General features: G+C 35.3%; 2 protein-coding genes across 2 annotated transcripts; both read right to left on the bottom strand.

Annotated features, from left to right (window-relative positions):
* Nucleotides 1-11,293: 11,293 nt before the first annotated feature.
* On the bottom strand, nucleotides 11,294-16,537 carry LOC133857902 (LRR receptor-like serine/threonine-protein kinase FLS2). Its single transcript, XM_062293279.1, has 2 exons — nucleotides 12,440-16,537; nucleotides 11,294-11,852 (listed from the first exon to the last, which is right to left on the bottom strand). The coding sequence occupies exon 1, from the start codon at nucleotides 16,452-16,454 to the stop codon at nucleotides 14,766-14,768; it is 1,689 nt and encodes a 562-aa protein (XP_062149263.1). The 5' UTR covers nucleotides 16,455-16,537; the 3' UTR covers nucleotides 11,294-11,852; nucleotides 12,440-14,765.
* LOC133856842 (MDIS1-interacting receptor like kinase 2-like) lies at nucleotides 11,701-14,285 on the bottom strand. Its single transcript, XM_062291882.1, has 2 exons — nucleotides 12,440-14,285; nucleotides 11,701-11,852 (listed from the first exon to the last, which is right to left on the bottom strand). The coding sequence occupies exons 1-2, from the start codon at nucleotides 14,283-14,285 to the stop codon at nucleotides 11,701-11,703; spliced, it is 1,998 nt and encodes a 665-aa protein (XP_062147866.1).
* Nucleotides 16,538-22,315: the final 5,778 nt, after the last annotated feature.

The raw sequence follows: 22,315 nt of genomic DNA, 5'->3' as shown, positions 1-22,315 counted from the left end.
CTCTTTTTATGTTGTTCTCTTTCTTTCCTTGTTATGTTTCTATCTTTATCTATTATCTTATTTCATAAGTTGCTTTGTCGTGGATGTTAAGAGTAATAAGAGGGGAAAATGTATGAGAAATAGGTATTGAGAATTGATTAAGTTTGTCTCCAGCCCTATTCCAAAAGCTTTCGGGAATATGGTAGCTCTTGTTCATCTTCACCACTCGTCCAACAACCTTCAAGCGGCGATACCTGATCTTACAAAATTATCTTTGTTGAGAGAATTGCGCCTGTTCAAGAATCAGTAAAATGGGAGTACTGTAGACAATGTTCTAGGAAAACTTTTCAAGCTTCAGGTTCTGGACGTGCCTTATAATTCTGATTTGTCTTTGAAGTTTAGTACATACCAGGTTCCACCATTTCATCTGGATATCATTTGTGTTGAACCTCTCGAATAATTTGTTTCACGGAACTATTACATTCATATATGAGACAAATGGATCCTTGAGTTATCTTGGTCTTTCGAATAACTTGTTATTCGGAGAGCTCTCATTGACCCTAGTGGTGACAAATGAGACACATGTGACAAATGAAAAACCGTTAACTATAATGGTAAAGTAATAGAGGGTCAATTTGAAACTTTGACAAAACTTAAGGACCTTATTTTTGAAATAAAAAACTTAAGGACTGTGACGACCCGTTATTTTATTTTATTTTTTTATACAAAGCATTTGCATAAATATTAGTCTTTTAAAATATAAACGGATCTTCACAGTAGCATGATGATATGTCGCAAAGCCAACATATAGTACATTTCCCATAATATGAACCTGGTATATCAGAGTATAACATCTATTCATCTATGCAGCGGAAAACATAAACCTAAATAGCGGAAATCATAACATAAACTTCTATTACAAATAATCATAAACAAAGAGCCATATTACATCTATCTGTTTAAGTCTTTTCTCAATATAATTACATAACAGAAATGGCTTTACAAGAACAAGTGACACAAACGTCACAAGCCATAAACTAAACCTATAAACAAGTGGACAACCAGTGGTCCACCAATTACGACAGTCGCGGCGTGCTTCAGTCATAACATCCAAAGTACCCTTCTACAATGCTATCAACTACGACCGGAATACCTGCAACCAAAGGAACATCATCTATATGGTTGTGGGGGTTTGCCACATCCGTATAGGTGGAATTATGAGCCTACCGTCTTAGCATAGATAAATACACTAAGACCTCAAAAGTATATTATTCACTGAGTTTTCGCAAAGAACCAACTTCTCCTTTTTAGTTATGCGTACACTATAACAGCTACCAATTTTATAAACTTCTGTTTTGAAAATCCCCATAACTGATATAGCATACACTGACAAATAGAAAGCATTTTAACATACTAGGCAACTAATATTATTCGTAGGAGATTCGTTATTTAAAACAATGACATTTAAATTATGCAACCATCCGATTCCAATATACATAAGTTCTTTTTCTATCGAGACTCTCATGCATACTAATACGTCTAGCAAAACTACAAATATACTTATCATGAAAACATTACACAATTTAAACAATGCTATGCATGCTCATGATAGTCTTTTTGTTCATTGTGAGGCTTAACTTCTCTTCCATTATTATGAGCCTTATGCTCTCTTCGTTATTATGAGCCTTACGCTCTCTCCGTTATTATGAGCCTTACGCTCTCTTCCATTATTATGCGTTCATGCTTTATGCTTTACAATTCAAACTCTATACTCCTATTCTTTGCAAATCATGCTTTCTAACTCTATATTCCTATTCTTTGCAAATCATGCTTTCTTCAAATACGATAAACCAATAAACATGAAATTTTATCATCCTTCTTTGCATAATTAAATCCCAACTCCAGCACACTTTCAGATACTTTAAATCAATTCAAAACATTTCATTCATGCATCATTTCGTAACATCATTGATATTTCAACATAATTGAAACTACTTAAAACATCCAAAGCATACAGGTTAACATATCGTTGGTTCAGTAAGAAAATCATATATCATTTGCATTTCTATAAAATACATAAAAATATCTTTTCTCAGTGAGTAGAATACTCACCTGTGCTGCATTGGACTCGAACGTCCCACTGGGTTCTTGTTACTTGGACACAACATTGGAGAACCAATTAAAGTCTCCAATGATGACACAAGCCTGTAAACATTTATGATGTTAGACTATGCTATTGAACTCTAGACCTAATAACACACAAGCTACCCACGTGCTCACGCGTCGCATTACCCACTTCTAAGTCTAGCAAAGTATCTTAACTATTATTAAATTAACGCTTAGGTTTAGGTTCCTATTATATCATGTTTATTAACACTAAGGTGGGTTTATTATTTTATTAGGTTATCAATTGTTGTTGCATTACATTATCATTGCTAACCCCCCTTTTATAACATTTTATTTATTTACTAAATTAGTAATATACATCTAACTTACATACTTGTATATGTACATGTATATACATGTGTGTGTATATACACATATAAAATGCTCACCAATCTAAAACCTAATCCAAACACGTATAAAGATGCCGCTTAGTGATTCCTTGTATATAGGCTATTGCTCCAACGCTACATAATCCTTATGTATTCCATTTATTTATTATACCCATTTCACCTACACTATTTACTCATTCCTTAATTTATTTCTAGTTAAGTATATGTTCTATCAATCGGCTCATAGAACCCAACGCCCAACATTTACCTATTTATCATATTGTCTTAGTGTCCTTATGCATTAATTCTTCTCATACCTTACCTAAAATCCAAACCATCCAAAGCTCATAAACATAACCAAATACATCTATTAGTACACAAAACCACATAACCATACGTACATAACATTTTTCATTCCTTATTTCAACCACATTTGCCATTTACACCAAATGATCTAAAACATTAACTCCAAGCTCTTCTCAACAAACCAACCTAACCAATTTCCTTATCTTATTTCTCATTCCCCACTTAGTACCAAGATGAGGACTTTAATTACTAATTGACAATCCATTGTCCTTAAAGCATCCAATTAAACCAAAATAAAGAATCTAACTTAATTGAATCAACCTTATCCAACATATCATCAAAATCCTCATTTACATATCAAGACCAATTCTCAATAACTTACATGAAGACTAGAATTGTATTACAAAATCTAACATAATTCATTAAGATAAATTGCCACCAAGAGCTAAGCTTTCATCAAAGAATCACAACTAAACCAGAAAAGACACACCAATCAAAGCTTCAACTCCCTTCCATTTATGCATAATACTTAATTTACAATTCCCAAATTCAGATTTGGATCACCATCAATATACCCTTCCATATCACCAATAATTCCAAAAACTTTCCCAATCCAAATAACTCAAACGTTAATGGAAAATCAAAGGACTAAAATAACATTAAATAAATACTATTACAGCCGATATCTATAGCACCTAATTCCAACTTCAATTATCATCAACACTAATTTACATATCGCAACTACCAAAAATCATTTAATTACGTACCCATTCAAAACTAAATTTCTAGGCAACCAAAACCCATCATTAAGTTCAAGCTTCAAACTCAACCAATGACAACCTAGAATTCATACTAAAAATCAATCCAAAACCTCAATACCCATTCGGTCATCAATAAAGAAAATCAAAACCCCCAACCGGTATCAACTTCCAACTCATCAAAATCACAATCAATCAACCCCCAAATCATAAAATCATCCCTAAAATAGCATGGATAATTTATCAATAATCTAATCAAGACTAACCCGCTTTTTAATCAACATATAATCAACAAAATAGTAACTGGAAATTAACAAGAAATTACCAAGAGGATTTTCCTAGAAAATCCGCTGGAAATTGCCTCACTGGACCGCCGAAAAACTCGCCAGAGAATGCCCATGGAGGATCGGGTATCTGGGCCTTTCGGGTTACAGGTCTCCCTGGGTTGCTCAGGTCACCGGGTTACGGGTTCTCTCTCCCGGGTCATCTCTAGTTCACGGCCTCACCGGATATCGCGTCACCGGCGTTCTTTGGTCTCGTCGGCGTCACCCACCGAAGGATCGGGCTCCAGAATCCGTCTCTCTCTGATCTCCCTCTCAATCTCTCGATCTCGATCCCTCACTCTCCGTCTTACTCTCTCGATCTCATCTCCCTCTCACTCAGTCTGTTGTCTTCTTTCGGGCGTTAGTGTGATGTCCCGAATATTATTGGCTATTTTGGGAATAAAATTTATTGGGATAGACAAGTAAAATTAACTAGGCGACTAGAAAAAAATAATGGGACGTGCAGAGAATGTTTTATGGACCAAAGAATAAATTATATAAGGAAAAAATGTGTGAGAATGAAGGAGGAATTGAATAAATGCAAAAAGGGATTTAATAAATAAAATTAATGTGGCGCGTCCGGACGGCTCGACAGGCTCGTCCGAACGGTACCTTATCACCACGTGGCGGACGCCTTATTCCACGCGCGTTCGGACGGTCTGCAACGAGCGGTGCTCAGTCTTCTTAAACGACGCGCGTCCGGACGGTGATTTATGCCCGTCCGGACGGTCTGTCTAAAATGACGCGCGTTCGGACGATTTGAGATGCCCGTCCGGACAGGATTCCCTTTAAAAGGGGCAGTACGCCTGTTTCTTCCTTTTCTCCGGTTGTTTTCACTATTTCTCCACGGTTTTGTCACTCAAAAACTGTGATATCTTGAAATCCAACCGTCCAATCTTAGATCCGACTTCGATAACGTAATCCTTGAAGCCCGATCTACGTTATGATCGAACTTTTTGAGGTAAACAGTTAAAATCGCATCTTTTAGAGGTTTTTGTTAAATCTTATAGAAATGAGTTTAACTTGGTATTTTCTCTAGGTTTGGTGTAGTTTGGAGTTGCCAGGAGCATCCCGAGCATTGGGTCACTGCTTGGTGAATTTCTGGTGAGTTTCCCATAGACAATAGTTTTAGGTATTTTATTAAAGCGATATATTATTGTGGTTAACCCTAAGTTATGCTTATGGGTTAGCAAGGTTGGGATTTAGTAAAAATGGCTTTGGAGCGATTCAAAATGCCACTAGGTGTAATTACTAGTTGGAATGCTAATTAAAGCAATGTATTGTGTTTTAGCAGCACATTGCGGTTGAGCTTAGAGTTGTCTGGACATTTGGGAGTACACACGATCCAAGGTGGGTATTCCACTCACTGAGAAAATATATATTTTTATATGTATTGGATTGATAAAAATATATATGTTGTTTATGAAACCGAACCAACCATATGATGAAATGTATGTTTTGAGATGATTTGATTAGTTTCGATTATGTTTAAATATTATCAATGATGTTTAAGAATTGATGCATGAGTGAAAGGTGTTAATTGATTTAAAGTGTTGGAGTATGTTTTGCGATTAAGATTTAAATTATGCAAATTATTTGAGAACATGTCATGTTGAAACTGTTTAGATTTTATGAAGAAAATATGTTTTGAATGATTTCAAAGTGTTGGATAAAATGCTGGATTTGTTTAATTTTAAGAGGACGTGATTTAAAAACTGCATGATTTCAACGTGATACAGTAGTGAAATATATACTGGTCAAGCACGGAACATTGAGCATGTAGTATAGAGCATACATACCCTACCAATAACAGTATCAGCAACAGTAACAGTATCAGAAGGGTAACGGTATCAGCAGCATAATGAGCCATGGTCATGCATATCATATATAGCATTGTTTTATGAGTGAAGTTTTTATGTTATGAATAGCTTTTACTAGACGTGTTGATATGCATAAGTTTCTTAAATGAAAAGCGCTTATGTATATTTCTATCGGATGGTCACATGTGTTAATATCATACATTGAACTTGAAAGTACATGGATAAATGACTGCCTAGGTGCGAGTAATGGCATGTCTAAGAGTAGGAAGGTTGACTGTTCTTGTTCATCAGGAAAGACGTGTTAGCATGATGGAGTTTTACTTTAGTGCTCTCATGATCTACTGACGTTCAAAGCACGAAGCTGGAATACGATTAGAGATGGTGTTGCGAGTGTTTTGTTGAAGGATGTTATCCTAGTACGGAAGAGTAAGATGCCATGTTCTTTGCTTAAGACCTATGTGTATACGTGATATCTGTGATGGAGTGATCGTGTGTACGTACGTCTGAGCGACCGTTGAAAAGTATTATTATAGACGGGTCTATATGTAGAAACTTTCAAGAAGGGATGTCTGGAACTTCTACATGTTTTCACAGCTATATAGTATGTTTTAAATGTTTTCTGAATAGTTGATGTTTGCTGCATTAGCTATTGGTAAATTGTGGCTAATATAGTGCTCGCACGACTGATAAGTCTTGAATTGTTTGATTCAAGACCCCTTAATTTACATTTGTTATGTCTAGTTTGTATTGTATATATAACATTTTGTTGTAGTTTTGTTTTATGTCTTATTTTCAGGTCTTAGTTGAAATCTAATTCAAAACACTTGAATTAGACCTGAAAAATACATCAAGAGTATTTTAGTCATTTCCAGAGTTCGAGATTGTTCCTGGGAGCTGAAGAATTGGTTAAGGCAATTGGATCGATCGACTTAAAAGTGGATCGATCGAAAGTAGATCGATCGAAATAAAAGTGGATCGATTGAAAGTAGATCGATCGAAAATATAGTAGATCGATCGACTTCGCGTCTTCCAGAAGGTCAAGATATTTCCAAATCTTTGTGCGATCCAAATTGAAAGTTGAGTTTAATGGACAGAAATGGACGCCGACCAGCTCTGTTTGTGCGGCTAGGATTAGCTCTTGATGTTCTTTTGTAATCCAATTCTCTATATATATGAGATTAGGGTTTTAGGTTAGAACATGCATCTTTTGGGGTTTGTTCGGATTCTCTCAGGTGTATCACTTTAATTCTTCATGTTTTAGTTTACTTTGATGCACGTTTTCTAGGCTTAATTCCATAGAACAATTTCCTTTCCTTAATTTCAAGTTCTAGCTTAGCTTGTTCTTCATTTTCTTCCTCTTTTGTAATCCGAATTTCTTTAAGTTTAATATAGTTGATTTCAATTCATTTTTCCTTTGTTCCTTTACTGTTTTCATTCATTTCCATGCTTAGATTAGTTTAAATTCATGTCTAGCTAATTTAGTCTTAGGGTTTGATCCAAATCCAATCCAAAAACCATGAAGTGTTCTTGAGGTTTTTAGGGTTCTCTTTAGATGTTTGATGATTGCTAAGGGCTAGAGGATATCAAAACCCATGCTAAAAGGTTTTGGTATCAAGATTCCAATCAAATTTATTCATGAAAAAGAGTTTAACTTGTCTATGAGTTTTTCTTGAAGTCTTGAGTAAAACCAACATTCTTGGAAACAAGAATGATGTCTTTTTCAATGGTGCTATTTGACATGATGTATGATTTCTCATTAGAGTCACCTTATAGGGTATGCTAGGGAACACCAATCATTTCACCCCTTTGGTAGTCTAATTGTCTTTCAATTGTAGTTTAACTTTATGTGGAATAATTTGGTGTGAAACTAGATATTTTGTCATTGTGGCCTAGTTAGGGTTTTCATGTATTGTGTATACTCATTAGGATGTGTTATAGAGTAGTAAGCTAGGGAACATTAGTCACTCCACACCTTAGGTAGAGTAAATGTCTTTTCAATTATAGTTTAGTCTTTACGTGGAGTTGATTAATGTAAACCTAGGTGCTTTATGATTCCGTCTTAACTAGAGTGTTTTCACGTCGAGGTCGTTGTAATGGTTGACGCCCATTACGCGCTCATATCAAGCATGTTAAGAAGATCCATATAGACTTTAAGCATTGCATAGGTTGAGGATTGGATAGGATCAACACCCTAAGTTTTCTTTTAAGTTAATTTCATTTCCGTTTTCATTTCCTTCACTTTATCGTTGTAGCTTCAATTCTACAACTTTTGTTTTTACTTTTGTTGATTAAGTTAAATACGCTCCTTTTCATATCCTATTACGCAAAACAACCAATAATCTCTGTGGTTTGATCACCCTTACTATAGTACAATCGATACGTACTATTGCGAGTGGTAAACTTATAAATTTAAAATCCACGTAGCCGCTTGGCGCGCTACCAACGACTAAAAATAAAATAAAGGTTGGTTCTTTGTGAAAACTCAGTTAGTCTTAGACCACTGAGGTGGCGGTGAACTCATCATTTCACTTATGCGGATGTGGATACCACCACAACCGTGTAGATGATATACCTATGATTGCAAGTACTCTTGAGGCGGACAATGATCCGGTAGCACACTACTTGGGTTACTACGATTGATGCACGTAGCGACGATTGTAGTGGGGTAGGACTATGGTGTCCTTATTTTTGGGTACTTTTGTATATGGCTTGATGTATGTGTCACACATTATTTTGTATAAGCCATTCTTTTGTAATAGTTATATGTAGTTAAACTTTAAACAGATAGACTTGTGTTATGGCTCGCATTTGTTTAGATAGCGAGTGTGATTATAGTTATGTTTTTCCGCTTTGTTGATAGTATTATGATTTCTTCCGCTATAGATGTAATTATGTATATCAGGTGCATGTTATGGACATGTGCCTATGTTGGCTGAGCGACAAGTAGTCGTGCCATTGCGATGACTTGTTTACGTTTTGTATAAAAAAAAATTAAAAAAAAAAAAAAAAAGGGTCGTCACAGTTAGTGTGTGGAATAGAGAGAAGAAAGGAAGAAGAAAAGAGAAAGAGAGAAGGGGAAAGGGAGCTGCAACCGGGAGGGAAAAAGAAGAAAGAAAAGAGGAAGGGGGGGGGCATTCGGTCAAAGGGCTTTGCCCTTTTGTTCTTTTTCTTTTCTTTTCTTTTTTCTTTTCTAAGATGAGGGTAGAGATAAGGATATCTCTTTAGGCCAATCACAGGCTGACATGTGGCTCAAGGGATCTCCATTTTTATTTTAAACCCTACACTTTCTACAAATTACTGCAGTACCCCATGTTATTTTATTTTATTATTTAATAATTAACATCCAATCCCACATTTAATTTAATTACACTTACCATACAATTAGCTATTTAGTATTTCCTAAAGGCCTATTAGTAGTATTTTATTATTCAAATTTTCGTTATTTTATCTTAAACTCATTTTTATTCCAATCATTTAAATTTATCTACTTAGAACTTATTATTTGTCACATCTGTTTAATAAATATAATTTATTAATTGCTAAATATTCTATTTATTTTTCTTGATCTTTACAAGGACTAAATTCAAATCAGTTGAAAACTGAGGCTAAATATGATTCTGCCCTTATATATTTATGACTTTTTATTCTATCTATTCCCTTTAATTCTCGGAATTAAAGTCCATGACTTCCTAACCGTTTTCCCTCTAGTCAATCACATTACATTATTTGTTTATGAACCTTTTTTTAAAGCATTTGAGCTTAAGAGTCCCATATTATTGATATTTTATATGGCTACTGAAAAGCTGACTTTTTGACTAATGCTCCGTTTGTTTCGACGTAAAATAATTTTCGTTTGCTTAGGAATCTTCCGGATCCGGCCGGATCAAGTCATATCCGGCCGGATCCCATCCATTTTGGCCAGATCCGGCCGGAATCTTCCGGATCCAGCCGGATCCCGGCAGTTTTGGCCAGATCCGGCCGACTTGGCCGGAATCAGGCATTATTCCGGCCGGAATTTGGTCTGCTGGTGGCCGGATTTCGGCGCCGGCAGAATTCCGATGGCCTGATTCCAGTGCCTGCAGGTTCCCGGCAACCAGATATTGTCGGACTCCGGCGCCAACTGGATCCCGACAACCGACAATTGCTAAATTTTGACGATCGGATATCAAACATGCGTGTAAGGACGAAGAGCTTAATTTCGGAAAACGATTAACGGTTTTAAAAATCGTAAATCGTTTTCCAAAAATTAAAGAAGCTTTTACGGTCAAACCGAAAATGATTTTCATTGACCATTATTTTCGCTCCAACCAAACACCGAAAAATGCCGAAATCATTTTTCAGAAATCATTTTACGCCGAAACAAACGGAGCATAAGTGAAATTTTTGGCTTCTGGATAACTTGCCACCTTCACAGGATGGTTCCTGGAAAGCAAGCACAAGCCGACATTGCTGCTAATGGCAATCAATTAACAAGTGACCACCAATCATGCTGAGGGGATTTTCCCACCACATAGAACAATCAAAACTGCATAAACACAATTTAGAAAGATGAAGGAAATACAGCATCCAATTTGCCAGCATACAATTAACAACTCAACGCGAGCAAAATATAAAGCACCACTCTCAGTATAAATTAATAACATTTGAATACGTTAAAGTAGAAATTTATGGCCGCTTCAGTTACTAATGAAAAAACCTCAGACAATAACATCTCACTTTTGCATTTTATTACAAATGATGCAAAGTGATAAGAGCCAAAACCTCAATAAATCCCAATCTTCTAAGATTTAGCCAAATCAACCTTACAACCTCACCAAAGCAGAACCACAACTAATAACCAAGCTATACGTAACAGGAAACAAAACAACAATTTCAACTTTAACATAAAAAATAGTAGCAACTCAATTTCTCTACCCAGAAATACCCAAGCAAAACCACACCACCATCAAAATCAATTCATACAAAAATTGTTAGAATCTTGAATTTGAGCATGGTCAATCAGTTGACTCCATACCTGCAGTTTTGCAATCCTTTTAAGTTGTGCCTCTTCATCTCCATCAGACAATGGCAGTGTTGTAACCATTGCATCAAATTGTAAAAGCAATTTTAGCAATTTTACTCCAGAAAATTATTAGCATTTAATTTTTTTTTTCTTTGCTCAGGAATATTCCAACAAGGCACGTGTTGAAACTAGAAAAATCTCAAAAGTTGGCTGATTATGGTAGGTAAAATTAATTATAGTAAAAATTACTATGGAAAAAATATACAATTCATAATTAACATGGAAGTCATGAGGCAAAAGAGTGCCACTATTAGGGTTCAAGATTGCTGTCCCTAGTGCTCAACTGGACGTTAGACCTATAGATTATTCCAAAAAAAAAAAAAAAAAACAATGTTTGTTTGATAATACTTTTATCTCTTCCTTTTGTTTTTTCTTTTTAAAACAAAAACACTAACAAACAACTCAAAACCCAAAATACTCAAAGTTACTTTAGCATTTACAACACATTAATATATATATATATATATATATATATATATATATATATATATATATATATATATATATATATATATATATATATATATATATATATATATATATAACACAATTTAAAAAACATTAACAAACGAAACATACATTAAAGTCCAACATTTTAATTTACTAAATGCTACCAGAATGAGAGGGAAATATTAATGCAAAATAAATTCTAGGCCTCGCTATAGCTCTGCCAAATCCTAATCACAACGTACCCTACAATGCCAATTTGTTCTATTTGTAAAGGCTTCTAAGTTGTAAGCTTGCTAAATTCTAACGGTCATCTTGTCGATTGGGTAGGAATTGCAAGCTAGCTTGGATTCGAGCTGACAGTTCTTGTGCCACAAAACTCATGGTGGGTCGTGACTCTGGCTTGTCACCCACGCATTGTAAGGCTATAGTCACCACAATTGCCACCTCTTGCGCAATTTGGCCTGTGGGTTGTGGGAGTCCTTGATCTAGCACATCTTTTAGAAGAAATTATGTATTGTCTAATACTGCCGTTGTTGATTTGGACGATAACAGGGAAGATAAGAGCTCCTTTGGGTGCCTTCCCATCATAACTTCTAATGCCACCACTCCAAAGCTATAAACATCGCATTTATCTGTTATCGTCGTCGTGAATGCGATTTCTGCATGCACATCCATAAAACAAAATCAACATCCATTTAATGATATAATATGTGCATGAAAACTCATACATTGGCTACAGGATAAAAATGAACACTTCCTAATATGAGAAACCCTGGCCTTTCTTCTATCAAGGGAACTTTTTTTAAGCTTTAAAAATTGGAGAAATGATCAACCGTCCCCTATCCATCAATTTTTATTAAAAAAAACATATTTTAATTAAAAAAAACGAATGATAAAATAGTATACTTTTTTTTATTATTAAAATACACCTTTTTTTTTAATTAAAAAGTGACTTACAGGGGACGGTTTGTCCCCTGTCTATCATTTCTCTTAAAATTGTACTTTTTTTTTTTTTTTCTTATCATATCCCATACTCCATTGGACGAGGATTACCTGGGAAGAGTCTACCTGAAATTTTCTATCCTATTTGAATTCCAAGGAATTTCAGGGAACCCTGGAAGATCGAGTAGCATTTTTTTTTTTTACTCTTTTCATAATTATTATAGGAATGTAAGTAGTCTATCCTAAGACAAATACCTGAAATGAACAGTACAAACATGCAGAAACTAGATTGTAATTAGTTTACCCAGAGCCATGTAGCCATAAGTCCCAGCAACTGTTGTGGTATCTGAACTTAACAATCTTGCAATGCCAAAATCTGAGAGCTGCGGTTCGAACTCTAACTCCAACAATATGTTGTTCACAGTTATGTCCCGGTGCACAATTGGAGGAGAGCAATCATGGTGCAAGTAAGCAATTGCATGAGCCACACCTTGCACGATTTTCAGTCGTCTACCCCAGTCAAGTTCTGCTTTCCCTTCCACCCCATACAATACATTTCCCAAACTGCCTTTCTCTACGTATTCATAAACCAAGTACGTGCACCCCCTAATGGAACGGAACCCATAAAGCCTAATGATATTGCGGTGCCTGACTTCTATCAACATGCGAATCTCATTCTCAAAACTCTTAAGACTGGTCGCTTGGATGTCACCGGAGTCTGACAAGTTAAATCTTTTAACTGCAACAATCTGACCTGTTGGCAATGCCGCTTTGTAAACGCTTCCAAATCCTCCTTTTCCAATGCAATACTCCTCATGGAAGTTTTCCGTGGCCTTCACGATATCCCGAAATGTGAATTTACATTTTCTTCCCCATATCAGTGACTCAGCCTTCTGCTCAAACTCTAAAATTGCTATGCTTTCTCCATCAAGGGGTTTTGTCCTCCAATAACATATTATGAGTCCAGCAACAATGATTGCAAGCAGCAATAGGCCACAGATAGGAACGAGGACAACTAATAGAGTTGTATTAGAATGTTTTTTCTTTCTGGAATCTGTGTAACAAGTAGATAGTCCTTCTGCATCTCCGCACAAATCTGAGTTTCCAACATAAGCTTTCGCAGGTGCATCTTTGAAAACTGTACTAGTTGGGATCGAACCTGTTAAATTGTTGTATGAAAAATCGATGGAGGTGTTGCGTAGACTAACCATGCCAGTAAACGATAATGGGATTTCCCCTGAAAGTTGGTTATGTGACACATTAAGACTCTCCAATGATGAAAGCTTCGCAAGGTTTTGAGGAATATTTCCTGAGAGTCGATTGCTGCTGAGGTCCAACAATAACTGCAACCTGAGTAAGTTACCAAGCTCGGATGGTATTACCCCTGACAGGTTGTTGTTGCTCAAGTCCAACATCAATAATTTACCACAGTTCCCAAGTTCTTTTGGTATGTTCCCAGTCAAACTGTTTCTAGACAAATCAAGATTGCTAAGTTCAGTCAAACTGCCTAGACTCTGAGGAATCTCTCCTGTCAAATGGTTCCTGCCCAGATTGAGCTTGTACAGCAGGCTTAGATTTCCAAGTACAGTTGGAATTTCCCCGGACAATTCGTTGGAGTCCAGATTCAAAACCTCCAGTCGAGTCAACTTTCCAAGCTCTAATGGGATTTTCCCAGAAATTCTGTTTCTGTCCATCTGCAAATTAGTGAGAGATTCACATTCTCCCCATGCCGCTGAGATTTCACCAACAAATTGATTGTCACTAAGATAAATCACACTAAGATTTCGATGAAATCCAAATGCATTTGTAATGTTTCCATTGAATCGGTTCCCATCAACCCGCACTCTCTTTAGTTGCTTGCAATTTCTCAAGCACTCTGGCAATGGCCCTGTGAAGTTGTTGTTATTCACTGTGAAATTATGAAGACCAAAGCTGCTGCACAATTCAGGTGGCAATTCTCCAGAGAAGCTGTTGTAGGAAAAGCTAACATGGCTCAGATTACTATACTTCCCAAAGTCACTCGGAATAGTGCCTGAGAAGTTATTGATCAAAAGAGAGATTGATGTTAAATTAGTGAGGCGAGAAATGGTGTCCGGCAACTCCCCATAGAGTTGGTTAATGCTGAGATTAAGAATCTGCAGCGATGTCATATTTCCAATCTCCGGTGGGATTGGACCAGAGAGGCGGTTTATTGAAAGTGATAAATTCAGCAAATCTTTCAAGTTCCCAATCTCGGATGGAATTGAGCCAGAGAACTGATTTGTATGCAGATATAGAGTTTGGAGCTTTGTCAATTGGCCTATTTCCGGTGGAATTGGGCCAGAGAGGTGGTTTTCTGAAAGTACTAAAACCAGCAAATCTTTCAAGTTCCCAATCTCGGATGGAATTGAGCCAGAGAACTGATTTGTATACAGATAAAGAGTTTGGAGCTTTGTCAATAGGCCTATTTCCGGTGGAATTGGGCCAGAGAGGCGGTTTATTGAAAGTGATAAATCCAGCAAATCTTTCAAGTTACCAATCTCGGATGGAATTGAGCCAGAGAACTGATTTGTATACAGTTGAAAAGTTTGGAGCTTTGTCAATAGGCCTATTTCCGGTGGAATTGGGCCAGAGAGGTGGTTTTCTGAAAGTTATAAATCCAGCAAATCTTTCAAGTTCCCAATCTCGGATGGAATTGAGCCAGAGAACTGATTTGTATACAGATGAAGAGTTTGGAGCTTTGTCAATAGGCCTATTTCCGGTGGAATTGGGCCAGAGAGGTGGTTTTCTGAAAGATCTAAATCCAGCAAATCTTTCAAGTTCCCAATCTCGAATGGAATTGAGCCAGAGAACTGATTTGTATACAGATAAAGAGTTTGGAGCTTTGTCAATAGGCCTATTTCCGGTGGAATTGGGCCAGAGAGGTGGTTTTCTGAAAGATCTAAATCCAGCAAATCTTTCAAGTTCCCAATCTCCGATGGAATTGAGCCAGAGAACTGATTTTTATACAGATGAAGAGTTTGGAGCTTTGTCAATAGGCCTATTTCCGGTGGAATTGGGCCAGAGAGGTGGTTTCTTGAAAGTGATAAATTCAGCAAATCTTTCAAGTTCCCAATCTCGGATGGAATTGAGCCAGAGAACTGATTTGTATGCAGATAAAGAGTTTGGAGCTTTGTCAATAAGCCTATTTCCGGTGGAATTGGGCCAGAGAGGTGGTTTTCTGAAAGTGCTAAATCCAGCAAATCTTTCAAGTTCCCAATCTCGGATGGAATTGAGCCAGAGAACTGATTTTTATGCAGATAAAGAGTTTGGAGCTTTGTCAATAGGCCTATTTCCGGTGGAATTGGGCCAGAGAGGTGGTTTTCTGAAAGTGTGAAATTCAGCAAATCTTTCAAGTTCCCAATCTCCGATGGAATTGAGCCAGAGAACTGATTTTTATACAGATAAAGAATTTGGAGCTTTGTCAATAGGCCTATTTCCGGTGGAATTGGGCCAGAGAGGTGGTTTTCTGAAAGTGATAAATTCAGCAAATCTTTCAAGTTCCTAATCTCGGATGGAATTGAGCCAGAGAACTGATTTGTATCCAGATAAAGAGTTTGGAGCTTGGAAAGGTGGAAAATGTTTGGTGACAATGGCCCTTGGAATAAATTAGCAGAAAGATCAAGGTATTCAAGCTTGCCCAGATTGGTAAATACAGATTCTGGTATTGGTCCAGTCAAGTGATTCTGGGATAAATCCAAGTAAGTCAAGTTCTTACAATCAAGTATAAATCCTGGGAACCCTGAAGCGAGTTTATTGGAATTGAACCCAAGATGGGTCAACAATGGCATGGCAGAAAACTTAGACCAATCAGGATTTACCAAGAAGTTTGATCCAAGGTCTATGTACCATGCCTTTTGAAGATTGCTAATCTGATATGGGATTGTCCCATCGAGATGGTTGTCGAGAAGACTTACATACTGAAGCTCCGTTAGCCGGCCTATCTCCGAAGGCATTGGTCCGCTGAGATTGTTGTGGCTGAGGTCGAAGCGGGTGAGATTAAGGAACGGAGTGAAGTTGAAGTGGGCCAGTGTTCCGTTGAGCTTGGCACCTGAGAGGTTTATCTCGGAGACTGTTCCGGTTGAGTCGTTGCAGGCAATGCTTGTCCAGTTGCAAAGGTTGTTGAGGTTGGCGAGGGACCATGAAGTTAGAAGAGGGCCGGGAAGAGGGGAGAGGCTGTTTTTCCATTTTACAAGAGCTTCTGCTTGTGTTGCCGGTGATGCTGTGATCTGTAAAGAAAGTGTGGAGAGCAAGAGAAGGTGAAGGAAAAGAAGATGAGGAGGCTTGGGATTTGCTGCCATGGCTGCCTTTCGACTTTTATCAAACAACAAGATGTTAACAAGGCAAAATCAGATTAGTCTCTCTTCACACGCACTCAAAGTAAACAAAGTGTTGCTTTATATATATACGCAATGAAAACAGAGCATGCGCTCTTCGTCTTGCATGCTGACGTGCGGTTATTATTCTCTGTTATTTGTCTTTGCTTTGCATTCTGACGTGGAGTTACGTTTCTTATTTTTCTCTCCTGCCGTGCAGTTACTCTTCACAGGACAAAAAACTCCTTTCTGTTCTCCAACTCCAAATACAAGAGTCGTCTACAAATATGAATAGAAAATTAAAAAAATAACGGGACCCAACTTGACTTGATGAGAGTGAAAGAATAAACGGTTAATATTGCCTCCAATTATAATAAAGAAAAGTTCTCCTTTAATCTTACGCGCACTCTTAACCGTTCATTTTTTATAGGAGATTTTCAGTAGTCTTTTCACCGAGGCAAGCGAAACTCAATCCACATATAAATTCAAATAAACAATTTGTGGTTTTTTTTTTTTTTTTTTTTTTTACTCACCGATATTAACAAATATATTGGTAAGCTGTAGGCTTGACAAATCTATTCATTAAATGCATGCATGAAATTTGTGTCAATTGTAGAAGAAATTTTGTGGATTCACATCAAATCCAATGTACAAATTGGTACAAGAACCCAAATCAAATAATGAATCTGCCACAAAAGTCTCAAGGCATATATCAATCAACTTTCATAATAAATTCTTTGACCTTTCCAACCATGCAACTTGCGAATAGGGCCAAGAGAGAGAGATAAGGGTCAGCATCACTAATTTCTTTATTTTTATTTTATTTTTTCTCAGTCCCGTGACTTTTTCAAAATAAATTAAAAAAAAAAAAGAAAAAGAAGAGAACTTTCCTATGTGACTTAAGTATTGTGTTCGTATACACTTACGTTGCACAATCTTATCATCATTCTAGAGTCTAGAGGATGGAAATTTATAAACTTTAAAGATTTCTTATTTTTTCTTGAGCATTTAATTTAAATTGACATCGGAGAGAAAAAGTTAAATTGACATTGATATGAGTAATGCCCTTACTTGCCACACTCCGAACAATGATTTTGTTTGACAAAAATAGGTACAGAATAAAATAGTGAGTTGTTAATTTTAAAATTAGTAAAAAGTGATTATATGATATAAAGTAAAAAGAATTTGTATAAAAAAGTGAAAAAATTTTGTATTGTATCAATTTTTTTTATTTGAGTAATAATAAAAAATTATTGATAATATGATATAAAAAGTAAAAAAGTATGAATGTTTTGATGTTGATTGTTATTAGAAAATATATATATATATATATATATATATATATATATATATATATATATATATATATATATATATATATATATATATAAAAAAAACAGTAGAGCGCATTACTCTGTTCTGTCCAGCATTACTCTGTTCTGTCCAGGTTCTTGCCAAACAACACCAATGTTCTTTCTTTTTGTTGTTTTGATATTTGGGATTTGAGCCATTTTTCTTGAACTTTTTGTCGTTATTGGCCTGCAATTTATTCTTCTTGATATTCTTGTCAATGTTTATGACATTAACTTTTGTTTTCACATCAGAAGATTATCCCATCTTCTCCCAACCACTCACAATGGGACAAGTATCTCACTTATTTTCTCTTCTTCCTTCTCTCTTATCCGGATCCCTCTCCTCCTCACTCACGCACACTTCCTTACTTCCTCTTTCTGTTCTTTCTTCTTCCCTATAAACCCGAACCATCTCTCCCTCTCTTCTCTCTTCTTCCTTCGGTCATGTCCAAGCTTGCAGCACCCGAACCATCATTTCTTCCTTCTCTTCTTCCTTAATCTCTCTTGTCACGCACATGAAAAAACAGAGCATGCGCTCCTTTCTAACTGTTGTCTAACTGTCTAACTATTGTATAACTGTCTAACTAATGTAACAAACTAACAGTTAATTAAATTAACATATAATCTATACAATCAACGTGTTCTTATGTTGAGGACCTTAATTTGACGATGTTCACACCAAAAACTAGTTTGTGAATTATTAATATGTACGTACATATAGAGAACAACATGCATATGCATGGTCACTCATAATTAAAAGTAAATTCTGTAAAATATGAACCATAAATAATCTATATATATATATATATATATATCGCATGCATTTTCCCGTCTATATAATAATATGTATGATTGTTTTGTTTTATTTATTGTAATTGTAGCCTTTTGCACAATAAGTGATATGAAAGCTAATTAAGGTTCAGTATTCAGATTAAAGATTACAATAAATATAGCGAGCATAACTGCACAAGTATAAAGTTGAAAAGTTAAATAGCATGAATAATTTCTCTTTAATGAAAGATCTTTTGATTCAGCAAAGAGTCAACAAGGTGTTATTGGAAAAAACGAAGAAACTCACAGGAATAAGGCCCTAGAGAGAAGAGTTTGAGAACAACCGCTTCCGCGCCCATTTCTGTCAAGATTTAAAATTGATGCATCTAATGGTGTACATGATTTCACTTTATTTAAATTTTTAAAAAATGTGTCAATATTGACTTCATATGCACCACTCAATGCATCAACTTTAAATCTCGAGATTTTATTTGAAATGGATAGTATCCATTTCATTTTTCATTAATTGAAATGGTGAGGATCATATTCCGTGTTATGTGCAGTCACTATTGGTAAGCCTTTATTATTGGTGGATGTTTTCAGCCAAAGTGGCACTATAGCAACGCATAAAGATCATCAGCAGCCTCTCCCAAACTTTTTTTCAATTTAGAAAATTAAACCACTTTTTCATTTTCTATTTAAATACACTTTATAATACATTAAAATAATATTAAAGGAACCACTTTTGCTTATCAAGATCTATGGTATAATTTGTTATTCCCTTGGTGTTTCTTTAGTTTAAGGAACAAGGGAATATGATTCAAGGGTTTTTTTTAAGAGTTTTTCTTGCAATAAGGGAAGATACTGCTAGTGCTCTAAGAGCATTCATAGTAGCCTCACCAAAATAATTATTTTGGTGAGCCAATTTGATGAAAATACTAAAAAACTACTCTCAGCAGCCTCACCACTTTAACCAAAAAGTTTTGGTGAGTGAAAATATTCACTCATCAACTCTCTCACCAATTTTGTTTCTCATTTCTCTCTTACATGACTAGCACATATTTTTCCTTTTTTCTCCCATTTTCTTCTCCCATCTCTCATCTCTCATCTCCCTCACACAATGATGTCTTTATTTCATGGACATGAAGGTTTCTTTGTCCCTGACATAAACTTTGTGGTTCTTTCATTTATTTTTTCTTTATTTATTTCTTGAATTTGGTTGAGAAGCAAATGAAAACTTCTATGAATTTCTTAACAATGATCTAATCTCAAGATGAAGGTGTATGGTAACTTGTTGTATAAAAAGATTAATAAGAGAAAAAAATAAAGAAATCTAAAAAACACATTATTTAAATGGAATAGTGATAGTAAATAGTTAAAACGGTGAGGCTGTTGGGAGAATTTTAAAAAAATAGCTCACCAAAATAGAGAAAGAATGACCCTTTTTCTAGAGTTTTCAAGGAATTCATTTTAAGACTGAGCATTTACCTTAGAGATGGATAAAAGATGAAAGAATAACAGGTCTCTCTGTGTTATTGCTCCAGGAAAAAAAAAAAAAAAAAAAAAAAAAAAAGCGAAATAATAGTGGCTCTGCTCGCCGCAAGGCTCCGTTACTTCTCATGTGAAGTTCATCAACGCTAGCTTCTAAAGTTTGTTTGACAAAAGATGATGATGTTCCCTCTCAAGGACAAGAAGTTTGATTATTGACAAGTTGATTGTTCGCCTTTGAAGCTTTTTTTCAACCCTTGTTTGACTTGCGAGCACTAAATTGTGGGAGTTTCTCGGAAGAGTAATGGTAGACATGGAAAAATTAGCCATCTCTGTCCGGCACTTTCTAGAAGGAAAGTGTTTTCTTTTATTTTTATTTTTCTTATAAAATACACTTTCCTTCATTTTTTTTTTTAATAAAATACATTTTCTTTGTGGAAAGTGCCGAACAAGGGACGGCTAATAGTCCTCTGTCTATCATTACTCTTCTCGGAAACCACAAGAAAGATTGACAATCGAACCTTACAAATTACTAAACTGTCACAAGTTAACCCATTCATTAAGATTTTAGACATGTTTGGGTAACTCATGTTTTTTAATTATATTTTCTTATTTTTGAAAAATATGTTTGAGTTGATTTTTGAAATCTAAATTCTCCTCAAGTTTTATCTAATTTTTTCTAATTTTGTTATAGATTCTTTAAACCATCAAAACATAATTTTTAAAAACAAATTTTTTTGGTGTTCACAATTTCGAATATAGTAAAGAATAGTAAAATACAATAGAAAAAAAAAAATCGTACACCCAAACGAGCCTTCAGTCTTTTTGGATGAAATGTCAGTCACATGCATTGCAAGTGACTTTTAACAATCTAATCTCTTGAAAATACACACGGGTAAATTGTTAAAAAATAATTATGTTTAATTGAAATATACACATATTGTCTAACAATGATCATAAATTTTCAAGTTGTGAGAGTGATCATAAATAACATTTAATAATACATTTAAACTACAGATAAAAGTTCAATTATAAATATTATAATTTAAGTTCAACTACAAATATTACAATCGAGTTTTGGCCAAAACACTATCTCCAACTTCAATCATGTATGTTATTACAATCAAGTTTGATTAGAAGATGCAAACGCTTCTAGTTGTTGTTATCAAGTCTTTCGCTACTTTAGTTGATATCAAAACAAAAGACTTAGCAGAAGACTTAGTAACAATAACTAGAAGCGCCTGCGTATTTTAATTTTAAAAGATAAAACAAGTTATCAAGTCTTTTGCTACTTCAGTTGATATCAAAACAAAAGACTTAGCAGAAGACTTGGTAACAATAACTAAAAGCGTCTGCATCTTCTAATTAAAAGACAAAACAAGTCATAAGACTTAAAAGAATAATTTGTTTTTAAAAAAAAAAAAAAAAAGACTTAAAGAACAATAAATTACGCCGAGTATTTGAGAGAATACACGCAATGGCAATGTTGAATAGCCTGTCCCAGCAGCAATTAATGAAAAGAAGAACCATTCTTGGACAGAGCCAATTAGTTGATTGTCAAGTCCTCGGTGAAGTTTCTCTACGGCCTTTTCCCTCTCAATTATTAAAGTCTGTTTTACAAAAGTTTGTCTAAGTCTTCTTTGAAGTTTTCTTCCAACCCTTTGTTCACTCTCATGCATTATTGCTTGAAAAAGCCTTTTTCCATTTTTGTTTTGCTTATGGTAATAAGAATTGATTGTGTTAAAAATCTCTTGCTCTTACTGACGTCAGTTTTTTTTGGACTTTTCAAAACATTGTTTACATTATCTAAACCAATATAAATACAACGTTAATTGCTATATATATATATATATATATATATATATATATATATATATATACACACACATTATCAAAGCCAATACCAATATAAATTAATACAATCCATGTGGTTCGCTTTGGGGACATCAAAACCAGCAGTGGCATCTATTCAAACTTGTTTATCTCTTATCCATGCACCACCCTCCCAAAGAGATTGAAGGTCAAAGAATGAGAGGCCCTTAATTAATCTGAATTCCGACTTTTATTTGGGCACTTCCTATGTACCGCAATTACAGTTGCTTACAAGATAACCAAATTCTCATAAAACCATAATACAAAAAGTATCAAAAGCAAAATACTAATCTCCCAATGTAGCTTAAATAACAATGTAACTTACCAGAAAAAAAAAATGTAATAAAGAATTAAGTATCTAAA

Source organism: Alnus glutinosa, chromosome 14 (assembly GCF_958979055.1).
Source record: "Alnus glutinosa chromosome 14, dhAlnGlut1.1, whole genome shotgun sequence".
NCBI classification, from domain to species: Eukaryota; Viridiplantae; Streptophyta; class Magnoliopsida; order Fagales; family Betulaceae; genus Alnus; species Alnus glutinosa.
Note: the sequence above shows the minus strand (reverse complement) of the source record. Positions and strands in the feature narration are given on the sequence as shown.